The sequence below is a fragment of the Mauremys mutica genome, chromosome 21 (genome assembly GCF_020497125.1).
Source record: "Mauremys mutica isolate MM-2020 ecotype Southern chromosome 21, ASM2049712v1, whole genome shotgun sequence".
NCBI classification, from domain to species: Eukaryota; Metazoa; Chordata; order Testudines; family Geoemydidae; genus Mauremys; species Mauremys mutica.
In genome coordinates, this window is record NC_059092.1 from 17,387,898 (window position 1) to 17,409,055 (window position 21,158).

The 21,158-nt window shown below is 56.2% G+C and overlaps 1 protein-coding gene across 2 annotated transcripts in view; it reads left to right on the plus strand.

The window, feature by feature from the left end:
• The window catches only part of ZBTB17 (zinc finger and BTB domain containing 17), a 36,023-nt gene extending 26,336 nt beyond the window's left edge, over window positions 1-9,687 (plus strand). For both annotated transcript variants that reach the window (XM_044996623.1, XM_044996624.1), the window contains 7 exons: window positions 2,684-2,771; window positions 3,730-3,846; window positions 5,863-5,983; window positions 6,997-7,127; window positions 7,446-7,661; window positions 8,218-8,307; window positions 9,146-9,687. In XM_044996623.1, the coding sequence (XP_044852558.1) occupies window positions 2,684-2,771; window positions 3,730-3,846; window positions 5,863-5,983; window positions 6,997-7,127; window positions 7,446-7,661; window positions 8,218-8,307; window positions 9,146-9,411 (1,029 nt within the window). In that variant the 3' untranslated portion in view covers window positions 9,412-9,687. The remainder of the gene's footprint in view (window positions 1-2,683; window positions 2,772-3,729; window positions 3,847-5,862; window positions 5,984-6,996; window positions 7,128-7,445; window positions 7,662-8,217; window positions 8,308-9,145) is intronic.
• Window positions 9,688-21,158: the final 11,471 nt, after the last annotated feature.

Sequence of the window (21,158 nt, forward strand, 5' to 3'; positions counted from 1 at the left end):
AGGACAGGCCTTCGGCTCTCGCTGCACCAGACCAATGTGGGAAGGGAGGTACTTTAGGACGCATTCTAAACATAGACATCGGTCATAGATACTTGTCTGGCCTCCATTAAAGAGGTATCGAGCACCTCATGCTCTCCAGTGTATTTGTCTTGCACGCCCCTGTGCAGCATGGCAGGCTACTGTCTCCATTGTGTAGATCAGGAGCTGAGAGCCAGGGAGACTGAGTCGCCCAAGGTCACCCGGGAAGTGCGGTGGGTCTCCCGAGTTCTAGCTCCCTGGGCCAACCTTCCTCTGATGGCGCTGTCAGTAGGAGGCCGGGCAGGTTGAGTTTCCTTGATTTCTCTGGCAGCTTTTGCTGACGTGCCCTAGAGGTCGCGATGACACAGTTTGCACAGAGAAAAGTAGCTAGATAGACCTCGCCCAGGTGGTTCAGTAATTGGGTCATTTCTTTGGTGCCAGCTTCTGATTTCAACACAGGCTAGTGCCCCGTCCCTGGGTGGCTTCGGACATCGGACTGCCCGAGCTCAGCCAGAACCAAAGGCGATCAGCCCCTCGATGTTTCCTCTCGTGCCAGGTTGATGGTTCTAGCTCTCCTGCCAAGTCTGTGTGAAAGAAGCACATCACCGAAGCGGGCGCCTTTGCCAGGCTTTGGGCTAGGAAGCAGTTCTGGATTGCTGGGCTGCACTGGCTCACAGCTGTGCAGGTGCCTTAACCGGACCTCCATGAGTATTTTATTACTGAGCTAATCTTTCAGCTTCCTCTTTGATATCAGGTTCTCTCCGCTATGTCCGGGAGTTTCCTGAGTGTCACGGAGTCCCCGGGCGATGCTCTGGAACTGCTCCCCACAAAGCCAGTCAGGACTTTGGGGAGCCTCCTCTCCCAGCATGTGCCCCTCCATGTGCTTCCCACAGCGAGTCCACCCAGTTGGGGTCCTGGGGAAGCCAGAGGGTCCTGCACCCCCCCCCCCACCCTTGCAGTCAGACGTGACTCTCAGCCAGCCAGTAAAACAGAGGTTTATTTAGATGACAGGAACACAGTCCAAAACAGGGCTTGCCAGTACAGACAACAAGACCCCCCCTTAGTTAGGTCCATCTGGGGCCCCAGGGAGACCACTGCCCCGCTGGGAGGCCCGAGCCTCCTGGGGGCTCCCCTCCATTTTCCAGCCAGCTTCCAAAAAACTGCCAAACCCCCTCCAGCCCCTCCTCTCTGGGCTTTGTCTCTTTTCCAGGCCAGGAGGTCACCTGATCTCTCTGTCTCCAACACCTTTAGCATCCCCTTGCAGCAGGGAAGGGCCTGGCCATTAGTTGCCAGGAGACAGAGGGTCAGCCAGAGCTGAGCCTCCCCCCCCCCCCCGCCCAGTATTTAGAGGGAACATTAAAACCAGTCCCACTTCGTCACACTGAATACAGGAGGTGAGGTGAAAATTCAGCTTCTAGCTAGGTACTGAGTGGGGCTTCCTAGCTGACTGGATGTGCTGGGCGCCCAGTGTGTTCCTAGGGAGCCAGTCCTCTGCTCGGGTCAGTCGTAGGTAGCAGGATTAGCAACGGGATCGTTTCCAGCAAATGCCAGAAGTTGGCTGCATCCTCTGCCTTTCTCCAGCTCACTCCCGAGGCTGTCGCTGTCCGAGGCCACAGCACCCTCCTCTCAGGAGAGCTGGAGCTGAACGTACGTCCCCGGTCCAGCCCCTGAACCACAAGACCAGATTTGTGTACAGCCCAAATGCCAGTTTGCCACATGTACACAGCACAAACCTAGGACAAAGCAGTGGCTGCTGCTGTGGCAGGGCTGTGGCGGATGAACAGACTTCGCACGTCTGTGCTACACTAAGACATTGTCACTGAAATGCTGCTAGGGCTGCCAGGCGTCTGGTTTTCAGCCGGAACGCCCAGTCGAAAAGAGACCCTGGCGGCTCCAGTCAGCACTGCTGACCAGCCATTAAAAGTCGGGTCGGCAGCGCAGTGGGGCTCAGGCAGGATCCCTGCGGCTCCTGGAGGTGGCCAGCGTGTCCAACTCCTAGGCGCAGGGGCCAGAGAGCCTCCGAGGCTCCCATTGGCCGGGAACCACGGCCAATGGGATCTGTGGGGGCAGCGTCTAACTTCCTGGCCACCCCCGCCTAGGAGCCAGACATGCCGGTCCCTTCCAGGAGCGGCCTGAGGTAAACGCCGCCCGGCCAGAACCTGCACCCCAACCCCCTGCCCCAGCCCAGAGCCCCCTCCTGCACCCCAACCCCCTCATCCCCGGCCCCACCCCAGAGACTACACCCCCAGCTGGAGCCTGCACCCCAACTCCCTGCCCTAGCCCAGAGCCCCCTCCTGCACCCCTGCCCCAGCCCAGAGCCCCCTCCTGCACCCCAAACCCCTCATCCCCGGCCCCACCCCAGAGACTACACCCCCAGCTGGAGCCCCTCCCCCACACTCCAACCCTGTGAGCCAGCCTGGTGAAAGTGAGTGAGGGTGGGGGAGAGCGAGCGCCAGAGGGAGGGGAGATGGAGTGAGCTGGGGGCGGGGCCTGAGGGAAGGGGCGGGGCAGGGGGAAAGGGTGTCCGGTTTTGTGTGATTAGAAAGTTGGCAGCCCTAAATGCCGCCCACCTGTGTGCGTCCAGTATACATGGGGCTGCCCCCAGCAATCCCTCTGCTCCCCGAGGAGCAGCAGGGCTCAGTGGAGCTGTTTTGTCTGCCTGCAGGTGGGGAACTTAAAGGCGCACTTGAAGATTCACATCGCGGACGGGCCGCTGAAGTGCCGGGAATGCGGCAAGCAGTTCACCACGTCAGGTACCACGCGGGGGACACGTGGGCGGGCGGGTACAAGCGTGTCCGCCCTTGGCTGTCTCATGGCATTTGCAGACAGCGCCACCTAGAGTAGAGGCCGCGGCTTTGCAGGCTTAGGCTGGGTTGGGAAGAAGCATTGGGGTGGGGTGAGCTGCTCCTCAGTGAGTCACCAGATACTCAGCATGGGCACAGCGTCCCTGAGGTGAAGATTTCCCGGGGGCACCCCCTGCTTGGACAGAAAGCGCTGCTCAGGCTGCCAAAAGGAACTTCTGGCACTGCTAGAAGCAAGCCCAGCTCCCCAGTAAGGGTGTCTGAGCCTTTAGGGGGTCACAGCGACAGGCTTTTCTCCATAGCCATGAAGGCTAGAAAATTCCTGTTTTTTAAAAATGGAAGCTGAGATTCTTGTGTAATCACCTGACTCCAGGAGCTGGGGCTTTAAGAAGAACACCAAATTTGGCGAGACCTGTGCTGCCAACCTGAGAGCTGACAGCGCTGCCCATTAGCATTTAATACAGTGGGGAAGTTAAATCTAAAATCCTCAGAGACACTGGGTGTCTCTAAAGCCACCGCTGGGTCAGGCAGCATGAGCCACTTCTTGAGCTGAGCTGTTCCTGTCGCCCTGGATTGCTGTTTGCCAACGCAAAGCCCCCCTCATGGCATAGCACGGGTCCCCCGCCTCCTGCTGCATTGCGCGGGGCTGAGAGCACACTAGCCTGTGTGTATTTGTGTAACAGGCTAGAAATCCCGGGGCCTCCCTGAATGTCGCACTCAGTAGCTGAACAATACGCGGCCCTGTGGCCTCAGAAGTGGAGAGCTAAGGCAGCCCGAGGCCACGGAAAGTGCACCGCTCACGTTTGGTGATTTGTCAGACCGAGCGAGCCAGGCTGGAGGGGGTGTGAGGAGTGCTCACGCACGCACAGCCCTCTGGGCTACTGACTCCCTCTTGTCTGGCTCCTCCAAGGGAACTTGAAGAGGCACCTGCGGATCCACAGCGGAGAGAAGCCGTATGTGTGTGTGCATTGCCAGAGGCAGTTCGCGGACCCCGGCGCCCTGCAGCGGCATGTTCGTATTCACACAGGTAGGGGACCCCAAGGCCTGGGCCAGCGGGAGACCAGGCCCGAGACCCCCACCCTCTTGCTCTGGGGGCCAGGCTCAGCAAAGCAAGCAGCAGGGCTGGGGCTGGGCTGACTATGCAGGGCCACGTTCCTCTCGGACCTCTGCCAAGTGCCATCAGTAGCTGCCAAGAGGCTTTGGTTTCGTGTGCATCTGTTGTGCAGCAAACAGTGGGGTCTCCTGCGTGCTTCCAGCCCTTCAAAACGCTCCCTCTCGCCCCACGCCAAGGGGCCTGTGCTTCCTGCCCCCAGGATTCCAGAGCATGTGTCTGTACTCGGCGTAGCCCAGCATTGTGGGACAGCCGTGCCCGGGTCCTTCGGAGAACTGGTCTGCTGCCCATCATCACAGTATCTGGGCGGCCGCTGTGTAAAATCAACAGCAAGAGCGAAGTCTCTGGTGGATTCTTGGGATCTCTGACACTCACCCCGTTTTGGAGCCAGAGCTCTGCTTGGAAGAGGGAGGAGCCGACCTGCCCAGCCCGGCTGTATCTCACCAGAGCACAGACAGCTGGCGGCCGGGGGCCAGGCAAGTGGCGTGAGAAGCCGATGTGCTCAGTGTGACAGTAGGAACGACACGCTGCGGATGAGCTGCAGAACAGTGCGGTTGGGACAGACATGCCCAGGGACTGAGACGTGGTCTCATCTTTATACCCCTCCTGCCACACGCTGGCCCAGTCCTTTAACTCCTTAAAATGGCTCAAGATAATTAACTCCAAAGCAGCCTGCGAGGATTTACAAAGGAGTCTCACACAACTGGGTGGCAAAATGGCAGCTGAAATTCAGTGTTGATAAATACAAAGTGATGCACATTGGAAAACATCTTCCCAACTATACATCCAAAATGCTGGGGTCTAAATTAGCTGTTACCACTCAGGAAAGAGATCGTGGAGTCATTGTGGATAGTTCGCTGAAAACGTCCGCTCAGTGTGCAGCAGCAGGCAAAAAAGCGAGCAGAATATTAGGAACCATTAGGAAAGGGATAGATAAGTCAGAAAATATCATAATGGCTCTGTACAAATCCATGGTACGTCCACATCTGGAATACTGCGTGCAGATGTGGTCACCCCAGCTCAAAAAAGAGATACTAGAATTGGAAAAGGTACAGAAAAGGGCAGCAAAAATGATTAGGGGTACGGAACAGTGTCCGTCAGAGGAGAGATTAAAAATACTGGGACTTTTCAGCTTGGACAAGAGAGGACTAAGGGGGGATATGATTGAAGTCTATAAAATCATGACTGGAGTGGGAAAAGCGAATAAGGAAGTGTTATTTACCCACTCTCATAACACAAGAACCAGGGGGGGTCACCCAATGAAATTCCTAGGCAGCAGGTTTAAAACAAACGAAAGGAAGTGTTTCTTCACACGACGCGCAGTCAACCTGTGGAACTCCTTGCCAGAGGATGTTGTGAAGGCCAAGCTATAACAGGGTTCAAAGAAGAACTAAAGTTCATGGAGGATCCGTCCAACAACGGCTCTTAGCCAGGCTGGGCCGGGGTGGCGAGCCTAGGCTCTGTTTGCCAGAAGCTGGGAATGGAGACAGGGGCTGGATCACTGGATGATTCCCTGCTCTGTTCACTCCCTCTGGGGCACCCGGCATTGGCCACTGTCGGTAGACAGGTTACTGGGCTAGATGGACCTTGGGTCTGACCCCGTCTGGCCGTTCTTATGTTGTGCCATGTCTGAATGAGAGTCGGCTCCTCGGAGCAGCTTGTGTGTCTCCTCGGGCCTCCCAAGCACGTGTGAAGCGCCCACGTCCGTCCATCCCAGAGCTCTTCATTTCGGGCCCCTAGGGCTCAGGGGAGCCGCCTCTTTCCACCCGCCTGGGAAAGGCCTGAAGCGGCAGAGCCCCCAGGATCTCTAGACAGCTGCCCCTATGGCCATGTGTAAGGGGCAGCTGGCTGGGGGAGCGGCCCACCAGCGACTGATCACTGGCCCTAGGCATGGGTGGGGCTGGCAGCTGAGCTCTCCCCTTCTCTCCCCAGGCGAGAAGCCCTGCCAGTGCCTGATCTGTGGCAAGGCCTTCACGCAGGCCAGCTCCCTCATCGCCCACGTGCGCCAGCACACCGGAGAGAAGCCCTACGTGTGCGAGCGCTGCGGCAAGAGGTGAGGCCCCGCCCCGCCCCCCTCCTGGGCTCCCCGCCTCCCTCCCGGGCACCCGGCTGCCCAGGCAGTCCTGGATCTTAGCCCAGCAAATACAGGAAGGGGGCTCGTTCTTGCAGCCCCGTGGGATCCCCTGCTGCCCACATGTGCTCCTGCTTCCTGCCACCTGGGCCCCTCGCCCGCTGCCCAGGGTCCAGATCCGCTGGCAGAGGGGCAGTTTCTTTGGTTTGTTTGGTGCTTTCTTTTCCTTACAGTCCCGGGGAGGAGCAGGGGTGTCCGGGGGAATCGCCAGTGAAGCACACGGGCTGCTGTGCCCAGCTGAGGATGATGGGAGGGCTCTGCCAGCCCGGTGCCAAAGGGACTGCGCCATTCCCAGGGGGTGCCTGCAGAGCGGGAGATCAGAGCTCTGTGGGAGCTGGTCTCCTCTCAGCCCCGCTGGTGCCCCGTGGTCCTGAGATCAGCTGGGGGGTTGGGCTGCGTGTGGCCGGGGACGCTAGCTAAGGGGCTCTCAGCTCCCAGGGACTAACCTTCAGCACACTGTCCCGGCCCAGCTCTGCTTGTGCTGGGACACGTGGCGCTTGGCACTGGACAAAGTGCAGAGCCGGTGGGGGGATTTCGCCATTTCCGGGCCTGGCCCATCGCTGACTGCGTGTGGTCGGAACGATTCTCTGTCCAGGCTGGGGATTGTTACGATGGGGCTCCGCGTTCAGGGCCATTTGATGGGAGCCGAGCACGTGAGCCTCTGCCGTCTCTTTCCAGTTTAAAGGGGCAGGGCTGGCGGTGGGCCCCTGGGGGCACAAGATGCCCACCTGCCGCGTGCTCCCAGCCGGGCTGCACTGGGTCAGCTCAGCGAAGAGGCTGCAGGCTCTGAGCCAGGCCGCCGCTCTGCTTTCAGGGGAGGCCCATGCGTCAGACCGATCTCGGCATGGGGCACCGGGCACTCTGTGCTGGGGTCCTGTGACTGCACCCAGCTCCCTCCGCTCCCCCTTCACGGCCTCCCCCTTCCTCCCCACCAGGTTCGTCCAGTCCAGTCAGCTGGCCAACCACATCCGTCACCACGACAACATCCGACCGCACAAATGCAACGTGTGCAACAAGGCCTTCGTGAACGTGGGCGACCTCTCCAAGCACATCATCATCCACACCGGTGGGTCCCGCCTCCCCCTTCCGGCAGGCACGGCTTCTGCACCCTCCTGCGAGCTGCTGGGCCCAGCAGCCTGGAAATCCCACGGGGAGATACCGTGGGTCAGAGCGGGGCACCGGCTGGGCTGGGAGAGGGAGGGGAGGGGGATCCTGGCAGTCCTGCTCCTCACCCATGATTATCCTGTGCCCTTGAAACGACCCGGGCGTCCATCCAACAGGCTGTGACCGACCCCCCCGGCCCTGCCCCTGAGCCGCCTCCGCTCCCCGCTCCTGTCGCGTTTCCCTGCAGAGCTAACCCGGGCCGGGGCTTGGTTCCGTGCAGGGGAGAAGCCGTTCCTCTGCGACAAGTGTGGCCGCGGCTTCAACCGCGTGGACAACCTGCGCTCCCACGTGAAAACCGTGCACCAGGGCAAGGCCGGCATCAAGATCCTGGAGCCGGAGGAAGGCGACGAGGTCAACATCGTCACCGTGGCCTCGGACGACATGGTCACCTTGGCCACGGAGGCGCTGGCAGCCACGGCGGTCACGCAGCTGACAGGTGAGCCTGGGAGTCTCCCTGTGCCGTTAGCAGAGCAGGAGCCGCCCTGCCTGCACTGGGCGTGGGGCGGGAGGGGCCTGCTGCTCCAAAGGGAAACCTGCCTGGGTCCCAGGCCCCTTCCCCTTCGCGGTCTCTGGCTCAAGTCTGCTGCGCTGCGGAGCGTGGCTGGGGGTCGTTACCATCTGAACACAATGGCAATGAATTTAGTGGGTCTCAGTCCGGGTCCCATGGCCGCTGGCACTAACTGCCCGCCTGTCGGCAGCCTCAGCAGCGGCCAGTCAGAAACGCCTGCCGAGCGAATCCCCCTCTCGCGCCTAGGGCTGGCTCCATGCTCACCGGCACGGGGCAGGACACCTGTCTCTAGGCCTGTGGGCCTGTCGCCTTCCACCAGCGCTGCATGGAACAGGCATCCCGGGGGTCCCAGCCCCTCTCTCCACGCCTGGCAGGGGCTGGACCTGAGCCGAATCAGCCGGCAGCCTGGCCAGAGAGGGGGGTGGCTAAGCCCTGAGGTTTGTTCAGGCCAAGTCACCCTCCTTCTCCCCTCCCCACACTGCAGTGGTCCCCGTGACGGCCGCCGTGACGGCAGACGAGACCGAAGCACTTAAGGCGGAGATAACCAAGGCCGTGAAGCAGGTGCAGGAAGCAGGTGAGGAGCAGCTGAAAGGCTGCACATGTGGGGGCTCCCCACTCCTGAGCCCACGGGGGGCATTTACTGGCTATGTACCGATTGTTCCAAGGGGAGCAGACCTGGGGCCTGCTTCAGTCCCAGAGGGGAGACGCCGCACTCGTGGTCCAGTGGCGTTCTAGGAGCGTCCATCAGTGCAGCCTCCCCGCGCTGGCAGGGGTTTGCAGGAGCAGGTCCCGCCGGCTGGGTCGGCGTTGCTGCACTTCACTGATGCAGGGCTTAATGCTCCAGCACAGAGATGCCTGATCCCTCTGCAACATCCTTCCGCCTGCGCCTCGCGCCTCCAGCCCTGCTCTGCGCCCAGCTCGCGCCGGGAGACAGCCGCAGTTATTTCCCTGTTGAGCTCAGCAAAGCGAAGGCAGCTGTTTGCAGATCCCCACACAGGCAGTTAAAGGGATCGGGAGGCTCAGGGTTCTCCTGTCTGCTGGGGCTGGGGGGCTGGGGGCAGCACTTTGGGCTGCACGGGATCCTCCTGCTGTCAATGGCTCATGGGGAAGCCCGGCCTCTGGTCGGCTGGATTTGAACACACTCCTCAGCCCTCCCATCCCTGCTGTTGAGCCCATCCCATGGGGACCGGGCCGAGTGGTTCCCTAGAGATTTCCTAGGGCTCTGGCCAGTCTAGTGTGTAAAGGACTCAGCCCTCGGGATCCCCCCTGCATGGGGACTGTACCCCAGTGGGTGGATTTCTTCATGGGAGGGTCATGCTGTGTGTGAGCAGGAGCAGGGTCCCAGCCCCGGCTCCCAGGCATCTGTCTGGCTACACGGCCTTTGGGTGAGTCGCTTCCCTGCTTCATTACAGACCCCAACACCCAGATCCTCTACGCCTGTGACTCATGCGGGGAGAAGTTCCTGGATGCCAACAGCCTGGCCCAGCACGTGCGGATCCACACGGCGCAGGCCCTGGTGATGTTCCAGGCCGACACGGACTTTTACCAGCAGTACGGAGCCGCTGCCACGTGGCAGGCTGAGCAGGTGATCCAGTCAGGGGAGCTGCTCTTCCGAGCCCGCGACGGGACGGAGGTGCAGACCCCCATGGCTGAGGAGTGCCAGAACCCTGCAGAGTGAATCCGCAGCACCGGGCCAGTCAGGACGCCCCCGGGAGTGGGACCCAGGAGAGGAGACCGATCATGCTACAGCATCTGGCTACTAATGGTCTGAAAAGGACGTAGGAGCCCACATGGGGGCGCTGCCGAGTCAGCTGCTGGTCACATCCCGACCAGTTATTTAAAGACAGCTCCATGGAATGATGTAAAAATGTATTTCTGTAATGAGAGAATCCACACTAAGTTGTGTAATATCTAGAGAAAAATAAATTCCATTATTTTCTAAATCCTATTTAAAACCGACCCCCCCGCCCCAGCCTCCTGGTGCTGTCTCTGCTTCCTGCCTTTTGCACTCAAACCTCCCCGAGCACTTGGGGCGAGGTACAGAGCTCCCCTTCCAGCCTCGGGCTAAGCCAGGTGAACCCCGGGGCCCAGGGGCCGTGCTGCCCTCCTGAGCCTGCTGGATGGTACAGGGTGTTTCTGGCCCAACAAAGGGGGATTGTAGGGTGAGAACTATAGAAAAATCTCTCTGCTCGGGTGGTTAGACTTGGCCGAGCTCACTGCAGCGGAGCTGGGCTGGGGGAAGCTTGCACAGCCTGAGAAGACCCTGGCCAGACAGAACTTCATCCCCATCTACTACCCACAAGCTCATTCGGTGCCGTGACACCTCCCGTGGAGCCTGTTTCAGGCCCATCTGAATCAACGGCACGTCTAGGAGAGCCCCTGCTGCTGCGCCTTAGAATCATAGAAATGTGGGGCTGGGGGGACCTCGATAGGCCACCCAGTCGAGCCCCTGCACTGACACGGGACAAGTATCATCTAGAGCTGTGGTTCTCGACCTCTTTACTGTTGTGGGCCAGGTACACAACCCTCTGTTATGTGGGCTGTCACATGGGCCCCAGCTGTGTGCTGATTTGTACCCGTGTGTGCCTAGCCCTGCGAACGGGGACTCGGGCAGGGCAGGGAGGGCTGATCACAAGGCAGTTAAAGGGGTGGCGGGGCTGAGCTAAGAGAGAACCGGTGGAGAGGGAGAATCAGCTGTTCGGCTGGTCCCCTCCCTGTGCAGTTGCGTTCGCTCTGGCCAGTGGCACTTGGTCAAGGACTCAGCGGCTAAGGTGAGGTATAGTGGGATGAGCCCAGGAAGGGGAAGGACATTGTTATAGGACAACTCCGTTTGGGAGCGACTGCAGCGGGATCTCACTCCCCAGCTGGAGGGAGGCCTGTGCTGTCTCCCCTGGCCTGGTTCCAGGCTGTGTCCACCCTGGATATTGCTGGTTCTGAAACCTGCTCCTGTGGGAGCTGGCTCAGCACAGGGGACCCAGGCCAGATTGGGCCCTGCAGCTTGGCCTCCTCTCCAGTTGCTCTTTGCTTTCCCCGACGTGGGCACTGGCCTGGCCTTGGCCTGTGGTGCCACACGTAACAGATGCAGCAACTCCCCCTGGGTCACCCCATGACTCAGGGGCAGAGATGGGCCTAGGGCCTGCCCCCGCCCAGGCTCTATGGTTATGGGCAGGGATGCAGCATTATCAGAAGATGGCAGGGGCAGGGGCAGGGGCAGCCTCCCTTTAAGCCCCTGGTATTTGTGCTTAGGCCCACTGCTGGCCAAAGGGAAGTGCTCCCCCCGCTGCCCTGTCCCCAGAGCCATGGGAACTGGCTCCAGCCCGTATTCAGAGCCCAGGGCGCTGATAGCAGTAGGGTGGGGCTAGCAGGGGCAAAAGGCTGGAAGCCCAGAGGATCAGCCCACCCACCCTCCAGTCTCTCGCGCGCCATGTCAGAAACCTGGGGATTGCTAACGATACAGCACTTGGTTAAGCTGCTCCTACCGGTCAAACCCAACTCCAGCGTGAACTGAGTCGCTTGAGCCAGAGCAGTGGCTGGTAACCAGACCCCCAAGGCCCCACCTCTTCCCCCAAGGCTCCTCCCCGCCCCGGCTCACTGGGTCTTCACCAGCACAGCCGAGGCCACTGTCCGTCACTAAGTCCAGTAATTACTGTCAGTCGTGTAACAGGATGGTGCCAACGCCTGTGCCTGGCACCTGCTGCCACAAGCCACATGGGTAGCCTGGCCCAGAGGGTTCCCACCTTTGCCACAGATCAAAAAACGCAGCCATCAGGGCTTGGCAAATGCCCCTGGACACGCAAGCCAAATCCCGGCCTGTCTGGGTGAAAAACTGGACAGGTAGCAACTCTACGGCGGCCTGCAGCCCTTAATGCCCTAGCGCAGCTAACGCCTGCATCCTGCACTCAACCTTCTTCCTTCCAGCAGAAATTGGAGTGAGGATGGATAGATATTTTTTAAGTTGGCAAAGATGCACCACTACTCTCCCCCTCCCCCACACACCCTTTTTCACAATTAGCTCCCAGTCCCAGCCCCATCCCACCCCCTCCTAGTCAGGTCACAGAGCCCTGAGCACGCAGCTAGCACGTTGCTGTCGGAGTAGGAGGGGGGGCTGCGTTGCCAGGACTGGGAGCGATCAGGGACGCAGCTTTAATTCAGCCCTGGTGCATTAAGAGGGGGAGTAAAATCCCACCTCATTCCAGCTATTTTAAAAAGCCGACCCAGGCAACCCAGGTCGTTCAAGGGCAACTAGGAAAAAGTATCAAGCAAGTGTGGGAATTAAGCCTTTGATCATCTGTCTATAGGGGCCGGGGAGAGATGGGGCAAGGCAGCTTTCTAGACCCATCATGTCTCAGCACTGTGAACAAATTGCTTTAGAACCGTGCAGCTCAAAGGCCTCCCCTCGCCCGCCAGCAGAACCAGCTGGTAGTTGTGGGTTATACACAAGTAGCTTAGCCTGTTTTACAGACTAGTTCCACGGCAGCGAGGGATGGTGCTGTTCAGAGTATTGGCTGGGGGCTCTCGCTGTCACCCTGCACGCAGGGCCAGGGGAAACACCGGCCCAATCACTCCAACGAGCAGCCGCCCAGAGCGCTGGGTTGGGACTGATCTCACTAAACCAATATCCACATGGCCGATCCACGGAGCTACTGGACTGGCCCCTCCTCTTGCCTTAGGGACACGCTGCTATTCCTAGATGTTTAAATACAGCCGTGAAGGGGTCAGAGGACCTGAGACAGGTCACTGCTCCGTGGATGTTTTGGGCGCTCTCTGGCCAACTGGACCATTTCAAGCTGAACGGAAGGTTGGTGACCCCACATAACCTGAAATACAAATTTCCATTTAATTCCAGTGTAAAACTGACCCAAACCAACCCAGGGATCGGTGCCCAGGGCACTACTGCCGCGTGGGACAGGGAGAGCAAACGCCAGTGGCTGGGAGTTGCATTCTGACTGGTGGCAGGTGGGGTGAGCTGTAGTGCGCCCCCCTGCAAGGTGTGAGGGGAGGGGGGGTTATGTAATGGAAGGAGCCTTTTCTGTCTCTCCAGGTGAAATGTGCCCTGCTTCAGCAGGCATCTGCAGTTCCCAGAGCAGGGCCTCTCTCTCCTGGGGCAGTGCAGAGCTTAGCACAAGGGAGTCCCGGTCCACACCTGCAGCTCTTCCCTGCTACTCCAATAGCCGGAGGAATCGCCGCAGTCACACAGGGTCCTGGATTTTCACAAGCGCTTCCTTCCCCTTTTCAAAGGGCGCCCTAACGAACTCCTGCCAGCATCACGGCCAGACGAGATTCTTCCCAAGGCTTTCACTGACAAGATCAAGCAGCTGGAACCAGGAAGAGACTGATTAGCAGCAAATCCCAGGGTGAGCCAATGCTCAGGGACCCGCTGCTGCTTCGACGCAGCTCAGCGCAATCGGCTCTGACAGGGTCTGTTAAGGGATTTTGGAGGCCTGATCACGGCCGTGCTGTCCCTGAAAGCAGGGAAAAGCCATGGGCCTTGTTTGAGAGAGAGGGTCTCCAAGGCCCACCTAGGAGCTGTGACTTCACCAGAGCAGTATCAGGGGAATCCCACGCTTTTGAGCAAGAGAAACAGCAGGCTGGGGCTAGAGGTGACTGTGCCTGGGTTCAACCTGGTACATTTTAAACAGGGATCTCAAAGCACTTTATATCCACTGCTATCCATTGAGCAGGGCTTGCGCCCCCCGTTACCACACCCCTGCCTTGTAAGAAAGCACGTGGAATGGTGCGCAGCACAGGACAGCAACTGTAAGAGGGGACATTCTGGGAGCGGCTCATGGTGTGAAACCAGGCCAGGAGTCAAAGCTCTTCAGCAGAGGATACGAACACAGTGGGGGCAGAGCCTTGCATTGCTGGATCACAATCAAGCCAAGCGCGGCTGAAGGGGGCCAGCATGAGGCCTGGGCCTAGCTCAGGCCTAGGACAGACGTGTGCAGGGCTGGCTCTGGCCGGCCGGCCGTTCTCGAACCCAGTGAGCTGGGACACCAGCCAACATGGCAAAGAGGAGACGTTCTAAAAAAAGCAAAATGAAGATTTTACATTAAAAAAAATACAAAAACACTTCAAGGGGGAATTTTCTATCTAATTTAGAGGATAAATTCAATCTTCAGATGGGATACAAAGGAGTTTTAACCCTGATGCAAATGTAAACTTCACCTTAGCTCCAGCTTCCTCCATTATCAATCCCCTCCACCCCCCACCCCCCACCCCCCATTGCCTCCCAGCTGAACCATAGCACCAAACTGCAATTTCTCCAAATTCCTTTATAGGGATTATCTTGAATCAGGTTCTTTTTTCCCTTGGGTGCGAGTTAAATCACAAATCACTGAGCCTCTGTGTGCAGGGAGCCAAGTCTCCAGCTGCCTGTGCAGTCAGGGTCAAAGTCTCAGGTTCCTTCTTTTTCAAAGGAGAAACTGAATCCCAAGCCTGCTTGTCTGCTGGGTTTCAACAAACAAAACACCTTTAACTTCCTCTTTGATCAGGCGCAGACCCAGGGGAAAGTCCCACACAGGCTTTGAGCAAATCAAGTCTTTGGAACCTTCACCTCAGAGAGTTAAAAACAACTGAGCAGACTTTAAACAAACCCTTGTCATGGGCAGCATTGTGGAGCCTCCCTCCCAGGAGATTAGAGAGAGAAGGTGGGTGGAGTAAACCCTTTTATTGGACCCGTTTCAGGTGGTGAGAGAGATGAACTTTCCCTGCTGGAGCCTTGTCTGTCACCAACAGACATGGGATCAATAACACATCTTCTCTCTCCTGCATCGTAATGGCAGTTAAGGGGGCAGGGGATTTTTAAAAAAAATGTTTTTATACCAGCAAAAGCCCTAGGGCAGATGCAATTATACTGGTGTAAACATCCTTTTACCAGTGTAGTTTATTTCATTCAGGGAACTGGTATATGCTAGAGCAGCAAAATCACGTGTACGCTAAAAACTGGCCAATATAGCTATACAGCAAACTTCATAGCACAGACCAGGCCTCTCTCTTCCCTTTACCCCTCCACGCTGGGGTCCTGCAGATCTAGTGGCCTTCAGCTGTTTCTGGGTCCTTTGCGCCCCTACTCAGAACTTGAGCTTGGAAACCAGGGGCTTTCTAAGCCACCTAGGCAGTGTAGCCAGGAGACAGCTGTCAGTCACGTCACTGAATTCATGAATGGAAGGAGCTCAGCAGTTCAAGTCCGTGTGTAGAACAGAAGATCCCAGCCCACAGCCTGGCTCAGCACTGCCCTGCAGCCTGCTGATCTTACACCCACTAGAGAGCCTAGGGAGAGGGAGCAATGTTTCTAAAACCAGGCTATTTATAAAATTAATTTCCAAGCCCATGGGGCACAAAGATCACATTAACATTTCTAAAGCCACATGACTACCAGCAAAACTCCAGCCAGGCCTCAGTCACCAGCACTCCAGCAGCGCCCCTCCATCGCAGGAGACGTTCAGTGGCGTAACCTTTCCGAGCTCTCCGGCACCATCTGAGACACATCGATCGAGAAGGCCCACACTAGATCCCTGATACACAGGAGTGCAAGAAAGCCCAACCTTCCCCTCTCCAACTAGAACACGCGCCTTTAAGACCTCCTCAGTTTGCCGGCTCTTACTCACCCCCAACGCATTCTTCTAGGGGTGGCAGTAACACAACCAACAGGGTGAACGCCTTCTGTCACTGCGGGACTGTACACCCAAGCCAAACCACTCCTAAAGGCAGCCACGTCCGGCGGCTTGGATGCAGACAGCCACGGTTCTGGAATAACCTGCCTTAATAAATACTCTCAAAGGCAACTCAGGGAAGGTAACAGGACAAGACAGGACAGTCCAGTCTCTTAGGGATGCTCAGCTCTTCAAAGGTTGGCTAATATTTTTCTCCCCCATCTTACAGGAAAGGGAAACTGAGGCAGAGAAAGATTAAGGGGGCCAGTTTTCTCCCACAACAGGCCTTGCGTGACTTACCCGAGCCCACACAGAAAGCCAGCAGCAGAATCAGGACTGGAACAAGATCTCAGGACACCCAGTCTTGGCCTTTGGCTGCTGAACTTCACTGCCTGCCATCAGCTGTATGTCCCAGAGCCCATAACGTTGAGTTTGGCCAGAGAAGAGAGGTCACAGACCATACAAGGCGTGTGGCAAATTCCCACAGCCCCTCTCCCCTCTGCACAACAGATACTCCGCTTCCTTCTCGTTAAACCCAATTATGGCTTTAAAAGGGCTGGTGAATCCCAGAAGCGCCTGTGCATGGAACAGAGCAGGGTTCACACATCAGCAACATTTCCTCAGCTGTGCAGTAGTTCTGGCTACAGGATCTTTCCATGCACCAGCCACAGCAGGAAAGCTCAGACTCAAGAATTCTCTGCAAAGGGCTCAGCACAGCAACACCGTCAAACCCAGGGATGCAGAGATGCCTGGAGGGACAGAGTCACAAAACACCTCTAGCCGCTTCTGCCCCAAAGATCAGCCAGCCCGACAGCCGGCCCTTTGGCAGCGGTTTAGATCCCAAGCAGATGAGGTTTCTTCTAAGGGCTGTGAAAGTGGATCATGCAACACAACTCACTTCCCTGCTGCCAGCTTCCCACCAAAAGCTTGAGCTAGGAACCCGCGGCAGGTGGGGGAAAGAGGGCCAGTTTCAAGCAGAAGTGCATGACAGCAGCGGGCCAAGGGCAGTACCAGGGGGCAGGCAGGGAGACGGCCTGAAGGGAGGAAGTCGGCTGGCTCGGGAGGATGCAGGGAGGGAAGGGGAGGATTGGGTTTAAGGAGAGAAGCTTGAGGAATTTAACACCGAATTTGGGGTAGGACAGGAGAGAAAGTGGGTACTCATGTGGGGGTATTTTAAGCCCTCCTCCAATGAATGCAAGCGCTGTCATGCGCATGCCACCTGCAGTGCTGCATTACCATCAGACAGGCTCTAATCACATGCGGCCTTTGAGAGCCCAGCACACTGATTTCCCACTCCAGGGATCACTGTGTTTCACTCTGTTCCCAGGCTCGGTTTAAAGAATCTGTCTTTTTATGCTTGGTCCCAGTGGGACTGTGGACTGGCAAAAGACATGTTGCCTACCCCTACGCACAGAGGTCATTTAAACATCTGCTCTTCTCCCCTGATTCCTGCCTTGGGCATTGGTGGCACCTGGGCCTCCGCTGTCCTCTGTCTGTGCCCTGTGGCACATAGTTGAATCTCCTGCAGACTGAAAATCTTCAGTCTTACTAAAGTCCTTGGGCTTTAATAGAGGTATCGGATAAAATTTAATAGCCTATAATGTACAGGTGAGACTGGGCGACCCAATGGTCCTTCCTGGCTTGTATGCTATGAAACCATAAATAAAAGGGCAGAATCTGCCCCATTTCTCAGCAAAGGTTTGATAGCAGCTTCTTTAGTGAGGTCTCCTGATTCCATAATCTTTACAGCATTGTTACAGCACATTCATTAGTACATGATAAAGTCTAATAATTTAAACCAAACTAAGGCCCCACGCCTATGACTGAACCCAACGGGGCTATTCCGATAGGATCAGAGCTTAGTGTTATCGAAGTAACTGAACAAGGTACGTTTCTCCTGTACATACAGACACAGTACCTTGGATGGTAAGCTCTTCAGGGCAGGAGGGGTCTGTATTTTGTGCCTTGTACTGTGTTAACACTCTCAGTGCTTCACAGGTGCTACACAATTTGCAATGGATTATTCAGTTTTTGAACAGTGCGTGCCATTTGCGAGCTGCAGCCCTGCACAGTCTTGGGGGAAATGAGCACGCTACTGGTAATAGTACTGAGTGCACTAGCGATGCCACAGTGGTGCTGCGAGAGTGAAAGAGGGCACTAGAAAGTGAATACTTGTCTGAACGTGTTTACCTGCTATTGTTACACACAAGATGACGACTCTTACAAACAGCACGCAAGAAACTGGAGGGGAAAAAAACCCATACCTGTCTGCTTTCCTCCCGTTTGCTTTGTGCATGTGACAGCACTGTGTGTATGGTCACTTGGACTGCTTCTCCTGTATAGGCATCTGCCCCTGCTTGTGTGGGTCTTTCAGACAGCGACAAGGGGTGAGAGAAAGGATAAAACTGGAAGCAGAACTGAATAGATCCAGTGCACACCCTTGCTGGACAATTTGAGCCGACAATCTGCAAATGGTTGGGGAGGCCCACCTACACGCTGGCCTGTCTGTCTGCTTTGGCGGGCCAGATCATCTTGTGGATGCGTCACCCCTGCCTCGGACACCTCTGATTCTAGAGCACTTTCAGCAGGAGTAGCTGGGATTGTCTCATCTGCTAGCCTCCTGCAGGGCTTGGCAGGGTCATCATTACTTCGTCTGAGGAATCAGCCACCGCTTTATTCAATGGATCCCCAAATGCTTTGATGATGCTACACTCCCTTTAGCCTGGGCATCTGCTTCCAGTTGCAAAGCCATCCATGCCGACAGGTAACAGCACATTGGAGCCCCTGACTCTTGCTGATTCTGGAAAAGCATCCCATGAAGAATCAGAAGTAAAGGGAGATGTTTCTGAGTAAGGCCCCCAAACAGAGGCATTTCCTGTATTTGAAGGATAGATTCAGACAGACCATCCGTACAGGCCAATACTGCTTAAGCCAAGCATGTGTATGCTGCAAGAGCTCTCGGGGATGTGAAGAAATCCTTAACGTTTCTCCTGAGTGTTGTGTCCCATCTCCTGTCTATGTGGCCCTTTGGTATCGCCGTGTCCTTAACTAGGGACATCGATGTCGCACTGGCTTTAGGAAGGGAAACAAAATCTGATCAGGACTAGTGTACAGGGTGACACTTCTTAGCCACCTGGCTCTTCGGCTTTCCTGGGGACTCCCAGTCTCTCCTTGATCACATCCACCATGCCTGAGTCCAGAGGAATTGCAAGTTCCACGTTTTATCCGGAGGGATAATACTGAGTGGTGTCACTGCTCTTCTCAGCTGGCAGTTCTTCTCGGACCAAGAGGGTCCTCAGGAGGGGACTGTGAACTGGATACTCCCCTCTGAAGTATGGATTCAAAGAATTCCAACTGGAGTTTTTCCTCCGATTCCTGTTTTGAAAGTTGCCCCTCCTCCCAGCAAGAGACAGAGACAATCCTGGGCCTGCAGGGTCTGGATTTGTGCTTCGTGCCCCTCCCTGAAGCATCAGAAGACACAAACAGATGGAGATGAACAACTTCTGTACCTGGGTTTAGCCTTCCTGAGTACTGCAGCCTCTCGGGGTCTTTGCTTTTCCCATAAGGACATGGGGGAAAAACAGGAGCCCAATGACCATAGGAACTGGTACTTGTCCCTCCTTCCCCTATACCTTCTCTTTACTTTGCCCCCTGGATGCTTGTTGTCAGATTCTCACAAGATTTCTTGCTGGGAGAGCTCAGGGGATCTCCTAACTGTGGGGGTACAACCAGATATCCTGGTCCTGACCCTTCTGCTGTCCAGCACTGAATCCCTTGCCTGCACTTCCTGAGAGGAAGGCTTTGACCAAGTGTGCACAAAGGGACTATCCCTGGAGAAAAATTGCTGTCAGGTCTGGGTCCTGATGATAAATCCTACGATTCAACACTCCGACTCTTCTGCTCAGGTGAAAACTTCCCAGAGAGATCAAGCTCCAGAGGCGTGAAGTTCGGGAACAGCCTTCCAAAGGGAGCAGTGGGGGCACAAAACTTAACTGGCTTCAAGACTGAGCTTGGTAAGTTTATGGAGGAGATGAGTTTGCCTGCAATGGCATGTAGCCGATCTGCAACTGCTAGTAGCAAATATCCCCAATGGCCAGTGATGGGAGGCTAGATGTGGACAGCTCTGAGTTACTACAGGTGGGTTTGTCCCAGGTGCTCAGGATCTAACTGGTCGCCATATTTGGGGTCGGGAAGGAATTTTTCCTTGAGCCAGATCGACAGAGATATGGTTTTTTTCTTGCCTTCCTCTGCAGCATAGAGCACGGGTCACTTGCAGCTTTAAAACTAGTCATGATTTAAGGACTTCAGTGACTCAGCCAGAGCTTAGGGGTCTGTTACAGGAGTGGGTGGGTGAGGTTCTGTGGCCGGCGATGTGCAGGAGGTCGGACTAGATGATCATGATGGTCCCTTCTGATCTTAGTCTATGAGTTTATGTGCTGGAACTGAACACAGGAGAAGCCCCATGGCATTGGGCTCGGAACACGGGCTGAGGTATCCCGTGCACAAACTAGCAGCATGCTGCTGGGGAAGCCCGCAGGGAGTTCGGTGCTGTCTGGCCATTGAGTACCCTTCTGAGTCCTCTTCAGCCTTTTCTGCTTCTGAGGAGGAGAGGGAAGGACGGGAGGGGCTGCGTGGGCTACAGTTGCAGCCACACTCGTGCACAATGTGTGCGCGCATGTTGTCCCATTCCTCAGAAGGGGAGCCTGTCTCCCTCCCTTTGTTTTGGGAGAAGGAACTGAAGCCTGCTTCAGGACTCTGTGTTCCTGCAGGTCTGGGTCCAGATTTGCGGCTCTTAGTTTGGCAAAGGGACTCCATCAAGGTCCCTGGCCCAGCTGAGATGTGCAGGGCGCCTGATCACAGAACAGGCAGAGATCCCATCCAGGCACTCTCACAAGTGGGGTGGAGCAGACAGCACACATCTGGGCCTTTGCCTTCTCCTCCATGCTGCACTCTGAGGGACAGCAGGGCCACCAATGAGGTCTCAGCAGCAGAGAGGAACTGGACCCTCAAATCCTCAGCATGGGGAAGGCTAGAGAAGGCAAAATACAGCCCAAACCTCTTTCTTCTCTTCCTACTGCTTTTGCTAGTAAGGTCCAATAAAACTTTATGCAGCTGTTGAGGCACAAAAAGCCAGCAGGCTCCTTAGAAGAGGGATGGCCAGATACACTATCAGTGACTCACAGGCCTGGTTCTGCCTTGCTAGCCGCATGCACAACAATAGTCCATCAGTTAACAAATCTGAGGCCCACGCGGATTTAAAAAACACCTCATTTTATAGGTGTGAAACTGAGGCACAGAAATTAGTTGTCTTGCCCAAGGTCACCTAAGAAACCTGCAGCAGAGCAGGGAATTGAAACAGGGTCTTCAGAGTCCCAGACTATCGTCATGACCACTGGGCCATCCTTCCTCGCTCCTCCATGAGCCAGGAAGCACCAAGCAGGATTTCAGACACAGGAAAAGACAAATTTTGAAAAGCTCAGTTAAAATGTATTCCTGTGCTGAATACTCATCGCCACCTGGTTATTGGGCAATTTAGCACATAAATCCATGCTTAACTCAAAGGAGAAATAAGCGCCCTTTATTGTTTTTAAAGCAGACAAAACTGGAGCAGGCAATGGCAGTCCCGTTCACATCTGTGGGCTGCTAACCATGTAGAGTGATCCTTTTCACGGCACTGCCTGCAATGCTCTCCACAGATTTTCCTTTTTAAACTGACAGTAAAACTGCAATGCTATTTCCATCATGAATTAGTTCTCCACCAGCACAAAGTTTA